Raw genomic sequence first — 25758 nt, 5'->3', positions numbered from 1 at the left:
CTCGGGCCGCTGGTATGGAAACCAGTTGTTACCACCTCGAAGATTTCACAAAAGATCTTGCCGCTGAATACGGGCTTTACGAGTTTGTGCAGTAAGGACTATGTGGACGCACGATACGGGCATTCTGACTTTGTGTTAAACATGTCAAAGTGAGAGCAGTGACAGCAACGGACGTCGAGTTGCGCGTGCATGCTTCGCAAGCTAAACAGTGACAATAATGGGACTATACGCTTACAGCAAGCACTTTGTTATGAAGGAAAACTTATGTATATATGTGTTAAGGGAGTTGACATGCCTGTATAAATTGGTAATCATATAGGATAACTTCAATGGCAGAAAAATAAAGGCTATGCCCATACCGGCCAGGGTTATCAACGCATAAAAAGAGGGATAAGTTCAGACACTTGTGTACCTCCGTATGACGTCAGTGCACAGTGGGGGGCATATATAATATAATATATTGTTATTATTTCCTTCTTTTCTCTCTCGTTCTTATGGTATTGTTCAGAAGTGTGCATTCCAATTGTGCATTGGAAAGTATTAAAGAAAGTTATCGAGGTATCAAAGTTTATTCGTACATTCACGGCGATGATACCCGTGTGTTCATCTCTCCGCGACGTGCCGGAAATCCTGCAGCAAGAGGATCAAAGCAGACAAGAATAATTTGCGTGAGCAGGAGAGGAACGATCCGGAACAAGTGTCGTCTTTCCAAGCTCCATGCACAATGGCGGTAACAAGAAAAAGAAGTACGCAAATTTAAATTTGAATAAATGTATTGAATATTGAAGGTCTGTTTATATTAGTGCCAGTTAAAGTTCACTCAGGATATGTGTACCTTCCAATTTTTTTTTTCAATCATTCTTTCAAAATTTTACTTTTAATTATTTAAGCAGCAAATTTATATTCAGTTTTCCAATATATATATATTACATTTTATATCCACCCCACCCTCCCCCACTCTTATTCAAGCAACAATATTGGGTTGAAATCTGAATCCAAAATTATTTTTAGATTTAGCGAAAGGACTTATTTTTGAGACTATGATTTGTTTGTTATTCATGGTAGTTAATACTGGCGCAAAAGGCACATTAAAAACTCTTGAGGATAGGATTATTGAAATCAAACGGACCTGCTGCATATTTATGAAATTACCACACCTATACATTGTTCGGCAGGTGCATTAGTAATGAGTGTGGAAGTAATTTTATCAGTCAGAGAATCTAGTTACTTCCACAGGGAAGAAAGTGGGATTGGTTGGGGAAGTTGAGGAGGGAGTGGCAAATCACAGACTTCTGGTTGAGAGAGAACCATCTGTTGTGAGGATGAGGGGCCAGAAATTGAAATCAGACTGAGTGACCTGCCCCTCCTTCCTGGATACTGTAGGTTAGTATTAGCTAGCTGTTCTGTCTCCTTGTAATTTTAGGCATGACATTTACTCATTAAATGGTGATATGTTTTTTTGGTGTGCACACACATTAGACTGTCCTGTACACATTTCCTTCCAAAAATGAAATTTAAAGAACTGACAGAAGCAATTTCTTTGGGGAGATGATTTGTCAGTAAGGCTGATACCTCAATTGTAGACACATGTGCACTTACCTCCTCCATCCCCCCTCTCCCCACTGAAAAAGGGGCAATCCAGAGAAACTTGAGAATAACGAGGGTCGTACACTATGATAAACTTACAATGTGGTGCCCATGACGTAATCACTCTGTTATATCGGCATTCGTATTTTGCAGTTACCACTTACTCATTTTCAAACATCTCTATGTTGATATAATAGGGACTGAAATCTAACAATAAGGTAAAAGGATTTTATCATACATTTATTCATTTTAATACTTTAATATACACATTATAAATTACATAATCAGATACAGGTTAATAACACTTCAGTTTATTCACAGAACTGGTTCTCAGCTACTCAGAACCACAGTCAGCATCATTCACTTGTTCTTCATTCAATATAATTTTACTCAGCTTTTTCTTTACTCTGTAAAGAAATATTGCTGATATTTCTTACTGAAAGCAAATCTTCATTATACATCACCATTGGTGCTCCTCTATCTGCTTCTCTGCTTTCAGAAGTTGTTATCGGATCTAAGTAATTTTCAGCTGCTATTACTCGTAGCATCAACAATATATTTTGAAGCAATTTATGATAAGCTGTTTTTTTTTTTTTAAACTGCGTACCCATTTTTCAATATTTTTGTCTTGGAATATGTAAGAATATGATGTCTTATATTTATGATATGTGATACAGAGCAAATGCAAATACATTCCAGCATTGTTTGTTGCTAAATAAACTCTTTCACCCATACAGAATCGAGTATGTCCTATCTCCTTTATTGGAACACATCAGATATTAAAGTTGATAAATATCAGGAACATGTGTAGTACATAATGCACTATTAATGTGAGATATATTGACTGGGGTATTTCTCTGCATTATTTTAATGTGATAGATCTGCTGTTTTATTTGAGTGAAACTATAAAGGAACCCATTTTCTAAATGTTTTAAGGTCATTGTCCTATAAGAAATAAACAAACAAATTTTTGATTATGTGGACAAGTTGTTTGTGAGGAACCATTGAAATTAAAGGTGTGGATGTATCCGAAATTGGTTATATTTTTATTTTCATTGCAGCACTATTGCTTCAATATTAACGAGTGGTATCCGTCTTTTTTGTAGAGTCGGTCAGGTATAGCAAAAACTATGTTGTTTTTTTCTCTAACAGTTGATTAAAGCTGCACTCTCAATTCTGACGTCTGAATATTTGATATGCTAGACAGTATCATATATAAAGGAGAATGACATCACATATATTCTACAATTAAATAGCTGATATCACAGTTGGTATTTACACATTGAACCGCAATAGATACTTGATATAGTCAGTATCCAGCAAGATTTACAACTGTATGCTTTTAATTATCAGTACAATGTGGGAAGAGTTTCCTTTGTGTTCCCTTTGGCACGCAGTTGCCATGCTCATGTATAATTAAGAAAAAGAGAGGAAAAAAAAAACATTTGGACATGTTTAATTCATCTGCCCACTGCATATGAACTAAAGGAAGTTGACAGAGATGTTAATTATTCACATTTATGTTTTACATGAATTGAGGACCAATTCACTTTTTCTACTTTAACTTAGATTAATGTCTGATGACACAAGTGTACCATCAGTAAAAAAAATTATTCATTTCTGAAAAATGTGATTTATCTCATCTGAAAAATATACTGTTTAAGGGCTTCTCAGTATGGTCATTCATCCTTGTGGGTTGTCATTAATTGAGACCTGCCCCAAAAGAAATTGTGATGAGTATTAATTAACCTAAGGCTGACACATTATAGAGGAAAAATGGTGTTTTCTAGTAACATTCCAGTAAAGATATTTTATCCAGCAATTTTATAACTGAAGCAGAAGCAAATAATTAATTAAAAGAAATTGTCTCTATTTCACAGTTGTATTCATTGTTATAAATACACCCAAAAGATACAACTTTTAATGTATTTTGCCTGATGTACTCTCATGAGAATGTGTGCTAAGGGTTCCATAGGAAATTCTTACTACAGCATAGTTGTCAATGTTTCTTTAGGCAGCCTTCTACATTTTTAATAGAAAATTACCTGCTTAGTTAGATATATTTAATTTCATGGTGTTTACATTTTGCACATAGTTATTTAAACATTCAGGGACTTAACAGATTTAGTGAAAATTCCATTCTTGTAACAGTACTGGCATTTAATACTTATACCTTGGTCCACTCATGTATCTGATATGCCTCATTTTTGTTTTGTTTGTCAAAGAATAATTTTGTTCAATACGAAGACTCTGAGGCATCTGGAAAAAGATTTAATAATATTGTTTCTGATATACAACAATTTTGTATCATATTCCACTTGATTGTCTTGGGAACATTTTAAGTTAAAACAGATGACATACTCTGATCTTTAACTTCATACAGGTGTTACTGTTACTGTGTCAATATCTCCTATAGACTTTACTCTACGGTGATGATGGCGCTTTTTCAATGTGCCAGATGATGCTATTGCTGGTCTCTGTGGTGAAGCACTGTTATTGGCATCTGTCTGCTGTGGTGATGGCACTCTGCAGTTGAAACTGACAACTGAGGAGCTGTTCTCTGATGAGGATGATGGTGATGCTATCCCATTACTATTGCCTGTAAAGTCACGACTGTCTCTTTTGCTGCTGTTGTCCTGACGCATCTTCAGTCCCAAAGCGCGACTTAAAGACCCCTGTGTTAGGAAGATAAAAGTTTTAAATTGTGAAAATTTACCTTTAAGTGAAGTGAGAGGACATTAATCATTACTAAAATACATTAAGCAAATTCTTAATTAAGAGCATTAACAAATGGCAAGGAAAAAGCCTTCAATATTTTGAGCTCAATAATGAAACTATATTTGCTCCTAAAATAAGTATGTCATATTTCTGGAGTGGAATATCCATGATCTCAGACTCTAAGAATGAAAATGTTTTCTCTTCTTTGCTGCATTTGTGCCTGTTACTCTACATGAAACAACCTTATGCATAAATTTTCATACCTGCGAGCTCCTCCATGATGAAAACTATGAAGAAAATTGCAGGAAGAGGTTTAAAAAGCTGCTCTAATTTTTCTATTTTTAAAATGTTGCTTAAACTCATAAATATAATTTTCCATTGTACATTATGATCACTAACGTTAAACAATGAACTACTGCAGTTAAAGAAAAAGTGTAGTTATAATATAAAGTAAAATTTTATACACTTTTTTTTAAAACAGTGTATGTGTATTATGGGAAAAAAATGATGTTTGATTCTTCATAACAAGTGTGTGACACAATTTGTCCTGGAACTTCCACAGTTTTTAAGACTGTGACAAAAAATAGAGCTGTTGAAGGGACGATTCTACATTTATGTCTACATTTATAATCCACAAACAACATTATGGTTTGTGGTAGAGGGTACTTCGTGTACTACTGTCACTCCCCTCCCCCCCTCCCCCCCCCTGTCCCCTCGACCTCCCACCCCCTTTCTTCTTTCAGTTGTGAATGGTGTGGGGAAGAATGTCTTTCATAGGCCTCTGTATGATCCTGAAAACTTTAATTTTACCTTCTTGGTCTTTTTGAGGGTGAAAGCAATATGTTGGTTGAGTCTTCTAAGTATGTAAGCCTTTGGAATCTTTAACAGTAAATGGCTTCCTGATGCACAATCCACTTCTTTCTGTGTGTATCCATTATATTTTTGTGTTTACTAAACAAACCCGTGAAGAGTTATTAACTTCTGGTAGAGATGGTGGTGGATAAGTTAACAAAGTGCAGCAGACTAATTCCCACCCTGAGCATAGGGGAACTTTATTTTAAGGGCAGCCATCTTAGTTTCCACTCGACTCGCGAGTAGTGCACTTTGAATATTGATATGACTATCTCCAACATACATCAAGCTATGGGTGACAGCCTCAAAGCACTGTATGTCTAGGAAAAGTACTTAAAAGTCTGGTATATCAGGCTGTGAGAAATATCATTAAAATTATTTTAGAAAAGGCTTCATTTGTTGAGTAACAATCATACTAATGTGCTGTTTTTCCTTGCAGGAGAACCACTGCAACTAATGCTGTCCATTTTTGTATTCTTGAATAAGGTCAGAATTTAACTTTAGTGACATAATGTTGGCAACCGATACTTTTTGTGCCTTGTGAAAAGTGTTTATTTGACAGCTGGCAGAATTCTCCCAGAGAAACTCAAATATTATGGTATTAGATATCTTGCTTTTATCTGTATCCCCTCAAAATACAGTGCTTCACATTAAGAAATCTATGGAGTGTACACAGTGGAATAATTATTACATGTGTACCAGAGGAATTGATATTGCATCTGTTTTGTTTTATTATATACAGGGTGAGTCATGCAGGGTGTAACACTTCTTTTATTTCATGAATGGTTCCAGATATCGAAATGAGTTTTTTGGCAAATGATAGTATGCTAAGGGCACATGGTTTTGCTTCGTAATAAAGATTCTCACTCTTGTATTGAGCAAGATATTGAAGCAGATATAATTTTTTTAAATAGAATGATATACTTTTTGATATACTCTAGACTCTTGTTAAACCAGCCATTCCTCGCACTTATGGGTGCTGGATTAGCAGAAGTGCCGGATTGTTGAGAGTGTCTAAAATTTAGTATAAACACATAGGGATTGTACTTAATCAAATCAAAAGATACGTTCATTTTTACATAAAACTTAGTCCTTGGGTGTGTACATGCATATTAGTATCACTCGACATTCACTATTAAACATGTCCCAAAGTTTAGTTGTCACCATGATGATACGCAATGGTAGTATGCTTTATCACACAACGGCTTTACAAGCATTTCATAGGTCCTGCCATGTTTTTGATTGTTGCTTAACACTTACAGCACGGTGCCCGTATGCCATACGGGCGCGGCCGCCCTGACGTTGGCGACGACGCCCGAATATCGTATGGGCGAGCCTTTATTTGGCTCCGTAAGCGTGTTTAGCACATCTCCGAAGCAGTTTCGTCAACTAATGTGGACGTATTTCATTCTTCTTCCGCAAGAGGCAAGCACTTATTGGCTATCTCATCCTGTGAGCGGCTGTGAGCACTGCAAAGTCGAAGTTACCTGCAGTTCATTCACAGCGAGTTGACGGAGGCAGAGATCTTAGATATTCTTTATGGAGAAGAAGGATCTGAAGTTGATGATTCTGACAAAGAGGATTTGTACTCTCCAGACGAAAGTACAAGTGACGATTCAGGTATGTATATGTCTCAATTGTTCATAAAGTGAAGAGCCCGTTTGCCCGAAAAACTTTGAGTGGTGGTAAAAGCTGTTTTTCCACTCGTTTATAGTGTCAACTGCCAACAGTTTTATTTTATATAAAGAGAACACTAGCTAGAATGTATTCCTCGTAGACTTTATTCACAGAGTGGGGAAGAAATTGGCTGAGAAGGGCGGAAATATTTTTCAGCAACAAGCCGCTTCATCCTCACAAATTGAGAGGACATTTGCAAGGCACTTTCCAGAGAAGGTCCCACCCACTGCAAACAAGGTGAATACTACTAGGTACTGCAAAGTATGTTCAGACAGGGGGAAGAAAGAGACGGGTAAGCGCATCAGGAAGGAAGTAGATGGTGGTACAAGGACTGTGGTGTTGGCCTTTGCGTCCCACATTGTTTCCAGGATGTTCACACGAAGGCTAACTACATCTGAACTATTAAAATACTCTAGTTTACAGGTACCGGCAGTTAGACAGTCAAGTGATATTTTGTTTTAAATTTAGATACAGTAATAATGGCATTACTCAAGAGAGAGATCATGTAAAACTTTTGTATCCACGATATTTTTGTGTTTTCTTTTTTTAATTATAACACCCATTTGTATTTTATATTGTAAAATAAACTCACTATCATGTAAAGCTCTTACTTTTTCCTTTTAAATGATGCAAGAACCATATTCCTATCATTTTCCTGTTCTTTGCAATCTAATTTCAAACATTAATTAAATATGCCAGTTCACAGCCAAGTGCCGCGTGTAAAGAGGGCAGTGTTGAAAGTGTTAATGTACTCCAGGAAGATGTCTCCAACTTCAGCACAAACAGTTTAAAATATCCTTGTTCTCTTCTCCTATGTCCTCTTCTTTATCAGTTTCATTGGAAATTTCCTTTGAGCTTATGATTACCTCTTTTCTGCTGAAGTTTGGTCATAGATAATTGCTCGTCCAACCTTGTTGCCAGCAACAGTGGTTTTCTGTGAAGAACCTCAGTTCAGTTTATATCTAATTTCGAGTTTCTGCTTGAGGTCTAGCAAAATGTGTTTCCTTTAGAAGCCATGATAATGATCAGCAATGAAAGCCATAATTTCAAGGTGAACCTGAATGTTGAACATCATAATTAACTAACAACATTGCTGCAGACGAAATTTCATTATTGTAGACATCATTTCAGGTTGAACAACTAGAAGCTGGAAGTGTGCCGGATTACTGAGAGGCTGGACTACTGAGGGCCGTATTAGCAAGAGTTTAGTGTACTTTTTTCAATAGCATCCAAAATGCTTCAGAAGACAAGTACAGTGGTGTAATGCGTGTTAACTTTGAGGTAGAAACTTTTCACAAAGGAATGTGAGAAATATCCTAAAATTGAGAGGCAATCGGCTGGAATCGGCTGTTGCATGTAAATGCTCTCTTGCAGGGCTACTTCATCATATCAAGCCTTTCAACTGTTTATGACGGTCTTTCAATAAGTAATGCCCCACATTTTTTCTCAGAACATATTTATTGTTAAGAGTCAGAATTTGGTGACAACATACATCAACAGGTCTTGGTCATGTCCTACTTTTCTACATAGTCCCCATCTTGTTCTATGGCCATATGCCAATGTTGTGAAGAGCATGTATTCCCTGCTGGTAAAAGCTCTTGTCCTGTAGACGTAGCCATGTTTTCATGGCATGACTGACACTCTTGGTATCTTCAAAGTGTGTTCTCTGTAGAAAATCGTTAAGTGTCCCAAAGAGATGGAAGTCCGAGGGTGCCAGGTCTGGACTGTAGGGTGGATGAGGCAATGATGTGCAACCCAGTTTGGCGATATGTTCCCGGGTTCTCAGACTTGTGTGTGGATGTGCATTATCATGTTGGAGCAAGATTTATGCAGGATTCTTGTCTGATCAAATAAGTCGGAAATGGTTCTTGAGTTTATTCAGAGTCTTCACGTATGCCTCTGAACTGGGGTTGACCCTCTTGGCATCATATCTATGAGAATGTTGCTATCAGAATCCCAGAAGACTGTCACTATGACTTTTATGACAGAGGGGGATGACTTGAATTTCTTCTTTTGTGGTGAATGAGGATGATGCCACACCATTTTTGATTTCAGCACAAAGTGGTGCACCCAGCTTTCATCCCCCATAACGATCCATGACAGAAAGGCCTCTCCATTGGTCTCAAAATGCTTCAACAATTCAGATGAAATGGCCATTCTTTGAATCTTGCGGTCTGCTGTGAGCATTCGTGGAACCCATCCAGGGCACCTCTTTGAATATCCCAGAGTCTCAATTGTTGCAGATGCATTTTCAATGCTGACTGACAACTGTAGAGCCAATTGTTGAGTTGTGATGCGCTGGTCGGCATGAATAATGGCATCCACATGATTCAACACGTCTGGAGCAGTGGCTGTGACAGGACGTCCCGAGCATGGCTAGTTATGGAGCTCTGTTTCTGCATTTCCTGAGGCTGTAACTTTCTTTACCTATCACCCAACTATACTCCTATCAACTTCATCATTGCCATACACTGCACTCAAACATTTATGGATCTTCACCACAGTTTCTTTTTATTCACGCAAGAATGCAATTAAAGCACGCTGCTTGTAAAATGAGTCATATGTAGATGCCATTTTCACGCTGTACTACGGCTCTGCCATCTGCCAGAATGGTTTGAAACTTTACCGGTGCACAGAACAAACATCAAATGTGAAGTACCAACAATGATGTTTGTCTATTATATTAATGGCTTTTTAAGAAAATGTGGGGCATTACTTATTGAATGAACCTTGAACTTGTCTGCTCTGCCGAACTAGCAGGAACCATGTTGTTTATTGGCAGGTAATATCTGCTTCAGCATTCCGCACCTGCAGGCTTGCACACCAATGGGGAGAAGTTAGACATACCACTTTTGTATGGTGAACGTCAAAGAAATAGTATCAAAATGGTATGGCAGTTGAGGAATGTCCATCCTGACAGTCACTGTCTGTTGTGGCAAGCACGTGCATGAATTATTGGGCCACTAGTGTGAACAGGTGGCAGCAACGTCAAACACAGGATGAGGATGATGACTGCAACTGACAGAACATATGAAGACACTATTCTGACTAGGACACTTACCAGTTCAGAATTTGGCATGAGACAAATTTGCAAGGAATGTGGAATCAGCAAGACAAGTGTTGTTCCCATCCTCCAACTACAAAAGTCTATCCAATTCATGTCATTTATCAGGCACTCTGAGGACATAATTTCATATTTCATGAAGAATTTTGACAGTTTGCTCTGCAACATCTGGGAGATGACACTATGCTTTTCAAACATGTGCTCTTTACTGACAAAGTAGTGTTGACAAATCACAGTAATGTAAATTTACTTAACAAGCACTATTAGGCACCTGGAAATCTACTCTGGCTTCATCAGGTACAACTTCACGCTAGTTGACCATAAATGTACTGTGCAGCATTGTAGAAAATTCCATTGTGGGACCTTACATCATAGGGATGTAAAATGGAAATTCATAGGCACACTTTTGTATGAAGAATCTACCTGTTCTTCTAGAAGAGATACGACTGAATAAGCAACTGTGTATCTGGTCCAACAAGATGGCTGCCCAGCAGTGTTCCTGTGTCAAAACACAAATACCGAATGAAAAGTGTCTGACTACTGGGTAGGATGGTATGTTGCAATACAGTGGCTGAATGCATTTTTTGTGAGCCTGTTTACTACCACTTATGACTGTTTGAATCTCCTCTACAGTGTGAAATCTTTTGCTTTTTAACTTGAGTTTCATTATTGGGCATAAGGAACAACTGTCATTTTGTTTTTGCCAGAAACTCCTGGGTGATCAATGCAGCTTGTAATCTTGCATTGTCATGATGGAGGAACCAATTGCTTGTCCCACTTTCATTAAACGAAATTGTCTGCTGCACCCCACAAGACAGCACCATGACATAGCATACATCCCAGATCTTCTGCCTACGATCTTTCAGCACTGTATTCTGAAGAGCAGCAACATTTTCAGAATTAATACTGGTTGACAGCTGTTCTGAATAAGGATCATCATCAGATGATTGTCTATTATCTTGGAAATGTTCAAAATAGCTGTAAGTTTGGCTGTAACCTAAGGTGTCTTCATCAAATGCTTGCTTTCAACATGTCATGTTTGCCTAGTGGTTTTTCTGAGTCTGAAACAAAAGCTTATGCATAGACATTGTTCCCAAACACCCACCATATCAGTGTTGCAAGCCACACAGCACACAAGAATGAGGAAATGTGTGTAAAAATTAAACATAACCACCTAGCCCAAACTCGCTTTGGCTAACTCTCAAAGGTTGTGTGCAGTAGCACCTTGCGGCATTTCATTGTGCTACCTACGGTAGACTTCTCTAGCTACAAATGAGTTCCAGAAACTTCTGGGTAATACCTTGTGAAATGTGTGTTATGGCATGTGTGACTCTCACTTTATAAATAAGAAGCTGAAATAGTTCTCTTTGGCTAATTATAAAATTATTATAATCAAGCCTATTGGAGAAACTTCAACACTTGAGAATGTGCAGCAAATTTACTTGGACATTATTATCTGGTTCTATGTTAATGGACTGTCACTAAGCTTAGATAAATACACAAACATAAATTCTGATAAATGCACAGCCTGACCACACTATTAGAAACAATGAAATGAAGTAGAAAATGCTAAATTGTTGCATGTTGGTAAGAACCTGAAATGGAAATCACACCTAATAGATCTTTTTAAACATAAAGATTCTTCAACTTTTGCATCATGAATAATAATAGTCTTCGGAGATGGAAGTGAAAAAAAGAGTATTCCATTTGTAGAGTAACTGGTATATTAAACATCATAGTGAGAGATTACAATTAGAGTCCAATTAATATGCAAATAACTAACCAATATCATCACAGTTTTCATCTGGCTTGACACTGTGCTCTATTTTGTTAATGCTTATGCTCCACTTTTTGTCTCTGCATATCAGTTGCATCCAATATACTGTGCACTATATATCCAGTTTTTATCATTCTTATCATTTTTCTCTCTCTGCTGTTTCCTCCACTACCAGATTAACCACTACAGGATTTTACCATGCCAGCCTGATAGATTTATTTTATAGATTTTGTTCATTACCTATTTCATCCAACACATCTTCATTTTACATGTCATCTCTCCACATCATTTTTAATTTCTTTCAAAAACTTTAAATTTTTGGAACTGTAGACAAAGCAAAACTGTTTGCTCAAGCAGAACTCAAACTTGAAATCTTGCCTTTTGTGGACAAGCCTCTTAATGACTGAGCTATTCAGGCATGACTCATATACAGTCTCAATTCTATCATACATGTCTTCTACTTTCTAACACATAAGCTGTTCTGGATTTCTTGTTGATGTAGCTCTCCTGGAAGGAAGGACACTATGGAGAAGTGGCTTAATCATAGACTAGGCCAATAGTTTTCAAACTTTTTGGGTTCACAGCTCCCTTGACCTGAAAGTAAACATCCATGGCTCCCTGTGCACATGACATCTGACTCAAAATTGTGGGGTAAATACATTTAATTTTTTTTTAAAAAATGAAGAAGAGTAGTTATTTCATTATTAATTGTTGACATAATATATTTTATTCAACTTTTAATGTGGTTGCGTCTTACTCTTGCAATGAAATCAATGAGAAGGATGAGCCTGCTTCTCCATCATCATTTCTGTCATTTCTGTCTTGGCAAAAGATTTGAAATTGTGATTCACATCTCTTTCCCCACATTCATTTGTTATCTACAGGGTGTTTCAAAAATGACCGGTATATTTGAAACGGCAATAAAACCTAAACGAGCAGCGATAGAAATACACCGTTTGTTGCAATATGCTTGGGACAACAGTACATTTTCAGGCAGACAAACTTTCGAAATTACAGTAGTTACAATTTTCAACAACAGATGGCGCTGCAAGTGATGTGAAAGATATAGAAGACAACGCAGTCTGTGGGTGCACCATTCTGTACGTCGTCTTTCTGCTGTAAGCGTGTGCTGTTCACAATGTGCACGTGTGCTGTAGACAACATGGTTTATTCCTTAGAACAGAGGATTTTCCTGGTGTTGGAATTCCACCGCCTAGAACACAGTGTTGTTGCAACAAGACGAAGTTTTCAACGGAGGTTTAATGTAACCAAAGGACCGAAAAGCGATACAATAAAGGATCTGTTTGAAAAATTTCAACGGACTGGGAACGTGATGGATGAACGTGCTGGAAAGGTAGGGCGACCGCGTACAGCAACCACAGAGGGCATCGCGCAGCTAGTGCAGCAGGTGATCCAACAGCGGCCTCGGGTTTCCGTTCGCCATGTTGCAGCTGCGGTCCAAATGACTCCAACGTCCACGTATCGTCTCATGCGTCAGAGTTTACACCTCTATCCATACAAAAGTCAAATGCGGCAACCCCTCAGCGCCGCTACCATTGCTGCACGAGAGACATTCGCTAACGATATAGTGCACAGGATTGATGATGGCGATATGCATGTGGGCAGCATTTGGTTTACTGACGAAGCTTATGGGGAACCGAAAAGCCCCATGTTGCAGTCCCATCATCCCTGCATCCTCAAAAAGTACTGGTCTGGGCCGCCATTTCTTCCAAAGGAATCATTGGCCCATTTTTCAGATCCGAAACAATTACTGCATCACGCTATCTGGACATTCTTCGTGAATTTGTGGCGGTACAAACTGTCTTAGACGACACTGTGAACACCTCGTGGTTTATGCAAGATGGTGCCCGGCCACATCGCACGGCCGACGTCTTTAATTTCCTGAATGAATATTTCGATGATTGTGTGATTGCTTTGGGCTATCCGAAACATACAGGAGGCGGCGTGGATTGGCCTCCCTATTCGCCAGACATGAACCCCTGTGACTTCTTTCTGTGGGGACACTTGGAAGACCAGGTGTACCGCCAGAATCCAGAAACAATTGAACAGCTGAAGCAGTACATCTCATCTGCATGTGAAGCCATTCCGCCAGACACGTTGTCAAAGGTTTCGGGTAATGTCATTCAGAGACTACGCCATATTATTGCTACGCATGGTGGATATGTGGAAAATATCGTACTATAGAGTTTCCCAGACCGCAGCGCCATCTGTTGTTGAAAATTGTAACTACTGTAATTTCGAAAGTTTGTCTGCCTAAAAATGTACTGCTGTTGTCCCAAGCATATTGCAACAAACGGTGTATTTCTATTGCTGCTTGTTTAGTTTTTATTGCCGTTTCAAATATACCGGTCATTTTTGAAACACCCTGTATATTTCATGTTGATGACTGTCTTTGCTGAAAACCCTACCTCACATAAATACGATATTACATAAAGTATCAGCATTTGTAGGGCTTTGTCACCTGCTTTCAGGTAATCCTACTTCACAAAGCTCCAAAACTCAAGCAGTTATGAGGAAACAAACTTTGATTTCAATGTGGAGTCTGAAAAAAGATCAATAAATTGCTCTTGATCTTCTTAATGGAAGTTGAGTATTGAAAGGGTCTTTCGTCCAGTTGTGTTGATCAGCTTGTTCTGGAAAGTATTTTAGAAAGTAATCACAGAGCTCAGTTGAATGATCTACAGACACAGACTCCACTTCTTTACTCAGCTGAAAGTTTTCTTGACAGTTGCAGAGTTTTTAATAAATATCATAAAAGTATGACAGTTTCAAAACATTGTCACTGTCTACAGACTTCTGCGAACTCAAAATGTTTCTCTTGAACAAGGTAAGAGTGTAGTTAATTCCTTAGTTCATACACGCTTTTCAAGACTTTCTCATCTGGAAGCCAGCAACATTGTATTGTAGTAAATTACAGAAATGTGTTCAGTCACCATATCAATGCATATTTGTTGAAAACATCTTGACTGAAGTGGCAGACTTTTAATGAAATTTATCACATTGTCCACTGATTCAAGGATAGGGCTCAACATTTTGGTGACAGTGCTTCTCAATAAATAAAATAGTGTGTTGAAGTAGCATGAGGAGCCTCTTTAAAGATCAAAGCTTGCAGTTTGGAGTAAAACTAGCGATACTGTGATCTCCATCTGTACACACACTTGCACCATTTTCCCAATTAACGTTGTTTTCTTCTGTAAAAGAGTGTAGTATTTCAAAAAGATCTGTTACTTTTGTACCAAGAGTTACTTTCCTGCAGAAAAGATCTTAAAGAAATTTGTTGTCATGTATAAACCACACATAATAGATCAGATGTGCAGCATTGTGGTTGTCTGGAGCTTCATCCAATTGGGTAGCAAAATCACCATTACCTTTGAGTTTTTCAACCAATTGATAACTGATGTCATCAGGCATATCGACTATTCAGCCGCTAACAGTGTTGTCTGCCAAAGGTCCTACTGACCAGTTACTTGGCAGATGACTCACGTATCATAATAAATATCATGTCCAGAGCAGCTGGTAAAGTAAGCTGTGAGGTGTCTTGTTTTTAGCTACAGGAAGGCAACTTTGTAAGATGCAGGAGAAGCCTTTGTAGGAATCATAGCTTGTTTAGTGAAAATTTTTGTTGTCGTATCATTTCTTTTAACTTGTGGGAAAAGAATTCTTGTGGTTTGTTTACTAAACTACCATGATTTGAATCCAAATGTTATTTCATTTTATTACGAAGCATGCTTTCAGTAGCTAGGACTTTGAAACAAATGGCACACTGTAGTTGTTCTTCATTTCCAACAGTAGTACACAGAAACTGAAATTCAAGTAACTGTTGTCATGCTTCCGGTATTTTTGTCTATTCATATCTTTAGAACTGCATGATACATGTGAAATACCGTTGCAATTACACTTAAAAATTTTACCATTCTGACAGAAAAACATAAATCACAGAAGACAAGATAATAATTAAAAAGATCTGCATTCAGCAAAACTAACCACCCGACAAATAATTACTGAATAAAAACAATTAGAACAATTAGGCTACCATCTATAATCCTGTCATAGTAACAACACTTACTTGCCAGTCCTCTAGATATTTATTGTTAGCACAGATGTTGTTCCTTTATCCAGAAAAACATGTAAACAAAACTATTATTTTCACAAAACAACTGTGACGCCCTTACTGTAATGCTGTGACACTCCTGGGACCCATGATGTCCAGTTCGAGAAACTCCTGGTCTAGAATTTATTTCTAGAATGTATCTTTCACTTTGCAGAGTATCCACTGATATGAAAAACTGTGCCACACTAGGCACTAAGTAAGGACCTGGGCCAAAGTCACATTCTAGCTCACAGTTTTAATCTGTCAGATTGTTTCATAACCACACACACTTTGCTGCAGAAAGAAAGAGTCACAGAGAAAGAAGCCTTTCATGATGGCATTGTTGTATTACACTTTCTCAGACTTCTTGCCATGTCAGTTCAGGGTAAAACCTCAAGCTTTTGATGATATCCACTATCATCTTCGTCAGGAGCAATTGACTGTCAAAATTGTTACTGTGGTGGCCTTATATAGCCCAAGAAGGCTTCTGATTGGTGGGGCATTATGTCTTGCTGTCACAGATGATGCCAACATTTGCATTGCTGGCATCACCACTCCCTCCAGAACATAAACATTGCAATGAATATCAATGGCTCTCCTCTGCATCAAGAGCTCAAGTCTATGCACTGCTAAGATTATATCCACCATCACGGTTGAAGGTTTTCCCACACATTCTTATTTTTACAGGCTCTTTAATTATAGAGGCCCAGTAAGTGGGAGCCTGGGACAAACCTTTTGTTTTGTCAAACAGTTTTTTATGTTTGTTTGTGAGGCTGTGCCAAGCAACTGTAGATTTCTCCAGTTCTCAATTTTTAATATGCACTGATGTTCTGCACAAGCTAGGTACTAAAATGGGATCCATCTCTGTCATACAGCAGAAAAAAAATGGTGGAGCTCCTGAAGAATTCTGGTCTATCAGAGGATGCATCAAAAGCCTTAGAGCATTATCTCCTAGACCTCCCAGGCTGTACAGTTTACCTTAAGTCCATAAGGAAGATATTCAATTGAGGCCAATTGTTAGCACCATTGGTTGTCCTACAGGGTGACCAATATTTAAGTAAGCTGATGGCTTTGATAGTTGGTTGCAGTGAACATCACATCAAAAACTCCAAGATGTTCATTGAGAAAATTAAACAGATTATAGTTGGCCCAAATGATATTTTATTCAGCCTGAATGTGACCTCACTATTTACAAAAATTCCTGTGGAGGGCACATTGAAACTGTTGCCAGAGCATTTTCCTCCTGAAATAATAAAGTTGTTCTGATGTGATAATGACTGCCTACTTCTTGTACAGCGGTAAATTTTATGAAATGACGGATGGAATGGCTATGGGTTCTCTGTTGTCTCCAGCAATGGCCAGATTTTTTTATGGACCATTTTGAGGAACATGCATTAAATTCAGCTCCCTTTCATCCATCTTCATTCTATTATTATGTTGAAGACACATTTAAGATCTGGCCACATGGTGTCGAAGGGCTTGAGCACTTCCAGAAACATATGAGCAGCATCACCAAAACAGCTAGTTCACTGTCAAGACAGAGAAAGAGGGAAGGGTGCCATTTTCAGATGTTCTGGAAGATGACACACACAGATTGGTATCTTAATGTCCAGAGTTTTCACCATCCAGTCCAGAAGAGAGCAACTTTAAATACACTGGTACACAGAAAAAAAACTGTTTCTGATGAAGACCACTTGGATTCCAAAATTAATCATCTGAAATATATGTTTGGAAAGAATGCCTGTGTGTCACATGATATCAAATTACTATTTTCTGACTGCCTAAGAAGATAAAGGAGTTTCTGTGTCCTGTTAAGGACAGTCTCGGCCTCAGGATTGCTGAGATTTACATCCCATGTGAGTGTAGAAGCAATTACATTGGTCAGTTCATCCACACCATTTCTGACCACTGTGCAGAATATGAGCGGCATATTAAAAAATCAAGAACATGAGAAATCTTGCAGTTTCTGAGCACAGTATCACAAGCAAACATAAAATACTGTTTGATGAAACAAAAGTTTTGTCTCAGGTGCCCACATACTGTGACTCAGAATGTGTGAGAAAATCTTCAACTGTGATGTCAGATAAAATCTTAGCAGTGCATGGGAGTAAGCTCTCAATGCAGAGAAGAGCCATAGATACTCATCACAAAGTTTTCGCTGTGGCAGGAGAGGTGGCACCACCAGTGCAGATGATACTGACACCATCAGTGACAGCATGTCATACTGTAACTACCAACCAATGAGAATCCATCTTTGGGCTACACAGGGTGAGTCACAAGGTTTTTCCCAGTTGCTGGAGGTTATTCCTTAGGTTATTTGGAACAAAAAATGTAGATACATTAATGTGATCAGATCCATAATTAAGGAGCTACAACAGAGTTCCGAAACATGCAACAGTGTATGGAGCACTACACTTGTGTTCTTAGGACACACAATCAGTCTTAGGTAGACAAGTGCAATGAGTGGTACATTTGCACAACAACCACGTTGTTGATACTGCAGTTACTGTTTAATGTTATTGCCTCCTGTGTACAATACATTTTGCAATGCCGTACAAGTTTTCATTGGAAGAGTATGGAGAGATGGTGTATATTTTGGGCTTCTGTTATGGTAATGCAAAAGTTGCTGTTGCCGAATATCACACTTGGTATCCTAATCGTAGGATTCCCAGTGCCAAAACATTTAGTGGAACATATTGAACGTTGCTAGAAACTGGTACTCTTCCCAGGATTTGTATTCACTCTGAAAGACATTGTGACATTCAAGAAAAGGAAAACAATTCAGTAGAACGCAGTCCCCATTCAAGTGCATGACGCCTAGCTACCCGATTGAACGTTACACGATGTAAGGTATGTAGGATTCTTCTTGAGAATGGACTGTATCCTTTTCATGTGCAGAAGGTTCACCATTTAGACCCACATGATTGTGCCAACTGTTTGCATTTTGTGACTGGTTTAATGTATATCGGCAGCTCTATTGCTTCATAATGTTCAGTTAGGAGGCAAGAGATGGCATCAACAACATGCATAACATGTATGTCTGGGCAGACAAAAATTCCTATGCCATGGTAGTATCTCAATTTCAAAGCAAATTCAGTGTCAATGTCTGGTGTGATGTTGCGTGTGACCAGTTACTGGAGCCATTTATTCTTCTGGGGAATTTAAATGGTCAGATGTACAGTAACTTTTTACGAGAAGACCTACTGTATCTTCTTGAAGATGTTCCTCTGGAATCATGATGCTACATGTACATCCAACTTGATAGGGCACCTGCACACTTCCACCATGTGGTAACAGCTTATCTTACTCTGCAATTCCCACATCGATGGATAGGTCGCGGGGGCCTATCAACTGGCCTGCCAGATCCCCGGATTTAACACCCCTAGATAACTGCATCTTGGGGTGTATGAAAGACATAGTGTACGAAGTTAAGGTGGAAACATGAGAAGAATTGATACAATGCATTTTCGATGCCGCAATGTCAATAAGGAATGAGCATGTGAAATTACGAAATGCTACTCGTACGGTTCACTCCCATATGAAACCTCTCCCTTCAAATGCAGGGAGGAAATTTTGAACACTTCCTTTAAATCCACTCAGAATGCAAGAGACTGCTACAAAATTGTTTAAATTAATTATTATGTGCATTTTTGATAGTGAAATCCTACAATAAAAGTTTTTTCTGCTATTTTCCTGAGTTTTTTTAATTACTGTAGCTCCTTAATTATGGATCTCATCCCATTACTTTATTTTCATTTTTTGTTCCAAATAACCTAAGGAATACTCTGCAAAAACTGGGGGAAACCCTCATGACTCACCCTGTATAAGGTCACCACAGCAGCAGTTTTTACAGTCAGTTGCTCCTGAAGAAGACAATAGTGGAAATCATTGAAAGCTTGAGAGGTATTACCTTGAATTGATACAGCAAGAAGCCCGAGAATGTTTTATACAGAAAGGGTCATGACCAACCACAAATATCAGATTCAGCCCACATGTGAACTATAGAAAACTTTTCAGTGGAATGTACTGTTCATAAATTTTAATCTAGGAGAGAATGATGTACTGTCTTTGGAGATAAAGTGACTGAGTGACTATGTTCTATTATTTTTTATATTTTTTCTTATTATGAAATTGCGGAATGTCCATAGAATTGTGTGTGACTTGAGGAACATGTTTTCTGTAACTACTTGAAAACAATCATAACATCAGAACTTTTCTTCTGTCATTCTTTTCCCTAGCCAACAATCCATGAAGATTTTCTCGTATTTATTCTCCTCTCTGCCTGCAATCAAACTGACTGATTGTGTGAATTACACAGAAGAACTCTCTGTCCTAGGAATCTGTAGTGTTCATACTTTACAGCATGATTTAAGGGATCACATATGTGCTAAACCACACAGACTATTTGGATCCTCCCATCCAGCACAGGTTCCCTGAATTCTTTAGATGCGTCAGGGAGAATAGTAGGTCAAAATTTGCATTTTAGTTACAGAATGATAGAACTGAGTTAGTGTGAAACAAGGGTATTTTTCCTCCCCAACATGTACTCTCATGCTACCATCCTCTTGGACTTCACTTTTCGTATATAGAACTTGTTAGAATATTATTATTATTAACCAATTTATATTCAACTTCATTTACTGTTTCTCATTTTTTCTCTCCTTTTTTTCCCTGTCTGTAACAATTCTGGCACCTGTTATATATTGTTTTGTAAAAGTTTATGGAGTAATAATTACATTATCACCCAACCAGATAACAGGTGCCTGAACTGTTAGAGATAGGATAATAGGGTACACATTATGTAGTAATAATAAATATTAACACAGTAACATACTTAACATCTCTCATATTTTCTTTCTTTTTTCATCTTATTTCTAGTCCTTAAATGTCCATCCAAATAATTCCTCACTAGATTAAAACTTTTAATTCTGATTGTGGAGGGTATGCCAGAATTTATACAAATGGTTAAGGATCTTAAAGTGAGTACTTTGGGTTACTGAACTAAAGATTGGTGGAAAGGCATCAGGACCAGATATGGTGCCTGTAGGATTCTTCAAAGATTATGCAAAAGAAATTGCTCACCTTCTAGCAGAAGTTCATCTTAGATCACTGGAACAAAGAAAGGTACCTAGTGAGTGGCAAAAAGTGCAGGTCATTTCCATTTTTCAGAAGGACCATAGGCCAGATGCAAGTAATTATAGGCCTATATTATTGAAATCAATCTGTTGTAGAATTATGGAACATATCTTTTGGAAAATGAAAATTTCTTCTATAAAAAACAACATGGATTCCATGGAATCAAGTTCAGCTCACTCTGTTTCTTCAAGAGATCCATACCATTGTAGAATACAGGGTCAGGTTGCTCCCATGTTCCTTGACTTCAGCAAGGCATTTGACATTGCCATTTAGTGAAAAAAATATGAGCTTACCATGTATCAGAACAGATTTGCAGCTGGAGTAAAGGCTTCCATGCAGACAGACCTCAACATGTCACTTTTAATGAACAAAATGGACAGATACAAATGCAATTTCCAGAGAACTCCATGAAAGTGTGATAACACTGGTACTGTTTACAAAATATTTAAATGTACAAGTAGGATGCTCAGAAGCTCTTTAAGACTGTTCCCAGATGATATGGTTGTCTATTAGGAAGTAGCAACACTGGAAGACAGTATCAATATGCAGAATGACCTGCAGAGGATTGATGAATGATGCAGGCTCTGGCAGTTGACCTTGAATGTAAAAAAAATAATGTATTGTGCATACATAGGAAAAGAAATCCACTACTACACAACTGCACTATTGATGACAGATTGCTGAAAACAGTATCTGCTGTAAATTATCTAGGAGTAACTATTCAGAGTGACTCTAAGTAGAATGATCACATAAAGCAAACAGTGGAAAAGTATATGCCAGGCTGAGATTCATAGGAAGAATCTTAAGAAAATGTAACTCATTCATGAAGGCCCTTTTTCAACCGATTCTTGAGCACTGTTCATCTGTCTAGAATCCTTAACAGAAAGGAGTGGCATTCTGACCAGAGATACTGGAGTTGGCACTCATGTGTGCATATATGCGTATGACTGGTGTGTGTTTCTCTTTTACTGATGGAGGCTGCGGCCAAAAGCTTTATGTAAGTGTCTTTTAATTGTGCCTGTCTGCAACTTGATGTGTCTTCTTTACAGCAAAGTAGCAATCTGCCTTTTACTACATTGATGGACTGATAGAGGAGGTAGGGAAGGTCCAATGAAGACTGCTGTATTTCATCATGGGATCATTTAGTCAGCACAAGAGCATTGCAGAAATGTTCAGCAGATGTTGCAAGAGAGGCATTGTGCATCATGGAGACGTTTACTATCGAAATTTCAAGAGAGCACTTTCCAAGAAGAGTCAGACAACATATTACTTTCTGCCACATACATATTGCAAAATGATGACAATAAGAAAATTTGATAAATTAGAGCTAATACAGAGGGTTAGTGACCATTTGTGAGTGGAAAAGGGAAGGGGACACCAATTAGTGGTACCAGAAGTACCCTCCACCACACACCATTAGGTGGCTTGCAGAATATGACATACATGTCTATGATGTGGCAGTCAGTTAAGATAATCACTTAGAGACACCTGTCACTTGGGTTTGGAGGCCAACCTCAGTTTGTAATGGTAGCCAGCGGCAGTAGTGAAGACTTCTAGCATCACTTGTGGGGTGCAAGTGTAGCTTACAGTTTGCAGTATTGTACCCAGAAACCCAGAATTGATTGGGATCCCTTAGTCTGAAGCCGAGTGGGACGAGTCAGCTAGAGGCTCTGTTGATTCTGTTCCAGTCTTGACTACAAATTTCTGAACCTGCATTATGGGAAGGAGAATTGTAGGACTCCCCTTGATAGGTCAGGGGTGCATTACACAGAGGCATCAGAGTTCTTACAAAGTACCCTTTTTTGTGATAGTTTCAGGTTTTCTGATGAAGACTCCCAGCCAGTACACAGAAAGTGGAATCAGATTATATACACAATAAAGACATTTTGAATGCCAAAATAGTAACATTAAATTGCTGAAGCAAAATCTCTGAATTTATCACTGTCCAGGAAAGCTGTCTCACTCAAACTGGAATAGAGACTTGGATGAAACCTAAAGTATAAAGCTCTGAAATACACTCCTGGAAATGGAAAAAAGAACACATTGACACCGGTGTGTCAGACCCACCATACTTGCTCCGGACACTGCGAGAGGGCTGTACAAGCAATGATCACACGCATGGCACAGCGGACACACCAGGACCCGCGGTGTTGGCCGTCGAATGGCGCTAGCTGCGCAGCATTTGTGCACCGCCGCCGTCAGTGTCAGCCAGTTTGCTGTGGCATACGGAGCTCCATCGCAGTCTTTAACACTGGTAGCATGCCGCGACAGCGTGGACGTGAACCGTATGTGCAGTTGGCGGACTTTGAGCGAGGGCGTATAGTGGGCATGCGGGAGGCCGGGTGGACGTACCGCCGAATTGCTCAACACGTGGGGCGTGAGGTCTCCACAGTACATCGATGTTGTCGCCAGTGGTCGGCGGAAGGTGCACGTGCCCGTCGACCTGGGACCGGACCGCAGTGACGCACGGATGCACGCCAAGACCGTAGGATCCTACGCAGTGCCGTAGGAGACCGCACCGCCACTTCCCAGCAAATTAGGGACACTGTTGCTCCTGGGGTATCGGCGAGGACCATTCGCAACCGTCTCCATGAAGCTGGGCTACGGTCCCGCACACCGTTAGGCCGTCTTCCGCTCACGCCCCAACATCGTGCAGCCCGCCTCCAGTGGTGTCGCGACAGGCGTGAATGGAGGGACGAATGGAGACGTGTCGTCTTCAGCGATGAGAGTCGCTTCTGCCTTGATGCCAATGATTGTCATATGTGTGTTTGGCGCCGTGCAGGTGAGCGCCACAATCAGGACTGCATACGACCGAGGCACACAGGGCCAACACCCGGCATCATGGTGTGGGGAGCGATCTCCTACACTGGCCGTACACCACTGGTGATCGTCGAGGGGACACTGAATAGTGCACGGTACATCCAAACCGTCATCGAACCCATCGTTCTACTATTCCTAGACTGGCAAGGGAACTTGCTGTTCCAACAGGACAATACACATCCGCATGTATCCCGTGCCACCCAACGTGCTCTAGAAGGTGTAAGTCAACTACCCTGGCCAGCAAGATCTCCGGATCTGTCCCCCATTGAGCATGTTTGGGACTGGATGAAGCGTCGTCTCACTCGGTCTGCATGTCCAGCACGAACGCTGGTCCAACTGAGGCGCCAGGTGGAAATGGCATGGCAAGCCGTTCCACAGGACTACATCCAGCATCTCTACGATCATCTCCATGGGAGAATAGCAGCCTGCATTGCTGCGAAAGGTGGATATACACTGTACTAGTGCCGACATTGTGCATGCTCTGTTGCCTGTGTCTATGTGCCTGTGGTTCTGTCAGTGTGATCATGTGATGTATCTGACCCCAGGAATGTGTCAATAAAGTTTCCCCTTCCTGGGACAATGAATTCACGGTGTTCTTATTTCAATTTCCAGGAGTGTATTTAATGAGGCATGGAGTGTGTGTCAAAAAGATAGGTTAGACACCATAGGAAGGAGAGGGTTTATTGCAATTGGTAAAAGTATTGGGTCTATTGAGGTTGAAGTTGAGTCTGACTGTGAAGTTATCTGGATCTGAGTAATAACTGGCTTAGGTGAAGTCAATTAATCATCAGATTCCACTGTAACAATTGTAGAATTGTCCAAAGAAAGACTGTAGTCTGTGTGAGAAGTCTATGCTCTATACTGCAGAACTACCCTCATCATGCAATATTAGCTGGAGGCAATTTTAACCTACCGATTATAGATTGAGACATCTGAGTTCATTGCAGTTGGTACAGACAGACAGTCTTCCGAAGTAGTTTTGGACACATTTTCCAAAAACTGTCTTGAGCAGCTACTCTGGCGGCCCACATGCAATTGAAATATTTTAGACCTTGTAGCTACAAAGAGGCCTGATCTTATCAGTAATGTAAGTATAGAGCCTGGTATTAGTGACAATGATGTTATCATTGCAACAGTGTTTACCAAAGTTAATGAAAAAGTTAATAAATCCATCAAGAAGGCTGGAAGAGTTTTTATGCTAGAAAGCATTTGGTAGTATCTTACCTACACAATGAATGGAGTTCATTTGGTTCCAATATGATGATCATAGAGGAATGATGGGCAAAGTTTAAACTGATTATAAATTGCACTCTGGAGAAGTACGTGCCAAGTAAGTGTATGAAGGACAGGAAAGATCCACCTTGGTGTAATAACAAAATTGAGAAAATGTTGAGGAAGCAGAGATTGTTGCACTGTTGGTTAAAAAGAGGACACAGGACTGTGGATGAGAGAAAGTTAGTAGAAATTTTTGTGTCCACAAAAACATCACAAAGTGGAAAGCATGCAACAACTTCAACTGTCATACTGTAGTAAAGATCTTGCTGAGAACTTGAGAAAATTTGGGTCCTACATAACATCACTATGGGGGTCAAAGGCTTCTGTTCAGTGACTTGTTGAGCAGTTAGGCATGGCAAGAGAAGACAGTAAAAGGAATGCTGAAGTTTTAAATTTTATGCTTAAAAAATAATTCACACACAAGAATTGAACAGACATACCATTGTTTGACCATTGCATAGAGATCATAATAATAGGCATCTTTGGAATTCAGAAGCAAATGAAAGAATTGAAAACAAATAAGATGCCAGAGCCAGATGGAATTCCAATTCAGTTTTGCAGAGAATACTCTTCAGCATTGGTCCATTACTTAGCTGGCGTTTATTGTGAATCTTTCACTCAGTGCAAAGTCCGAAGCGACTAGAAAAAGCACAGGTGACTCCTGTATCTAAGAAGAGATGATTGCTGTATATAAGAAGGGTAACAAAAATGGACCCACAAAATTACAGACCTGTATTCATA

The 25758-nt window shown here is 39.2% G+C and overlaps 1 protein-coding gene across 1 annotated transcript in view; it reads right to left on the bottom strand.

The window, feature by feature from the left end:
- Nucleotides 1-1806: 1806 nt before the first annotated feature.
- The window catches only part of LOC126252593 (kazrin), a gene marked incomplete at its 5' end in the record, with an annotated part of 708940 nt that continues 684988 nt past the window's right edge, over nucleotides 1807-25758 (bottom strand). Inside the window, one exon of the mRNA XM_049953495.1 lies at nucleotides 1807-4262. Within this exon, the coding sequence (XP_049809452.1) occupies nucleotides 3963-4262 (300 nt within the window). The remainder of the gene's footprint in view (nucleotides 4263-25758) is intronic.

Source organism: Schistocerca nitens, chromosome 4, assembly GCF_023898315.1.
Source record: "Schistocerca nitens isolate TAMUIC-IGC-003100 chromosome 4, iqSchNite1.1, whole genome shotgun sequence".
NCBI lineage: Eukaryota > Metazoa > Arthropoda > Insecta > Orthoptera > Acrididae > Schistocerca > Schistocerca nitens.
The sequence above is the reverse complement of the archived record's forward strand: the minus strand, read 5'-3'. Positions and strand labels throughout refer to the sequence as shown.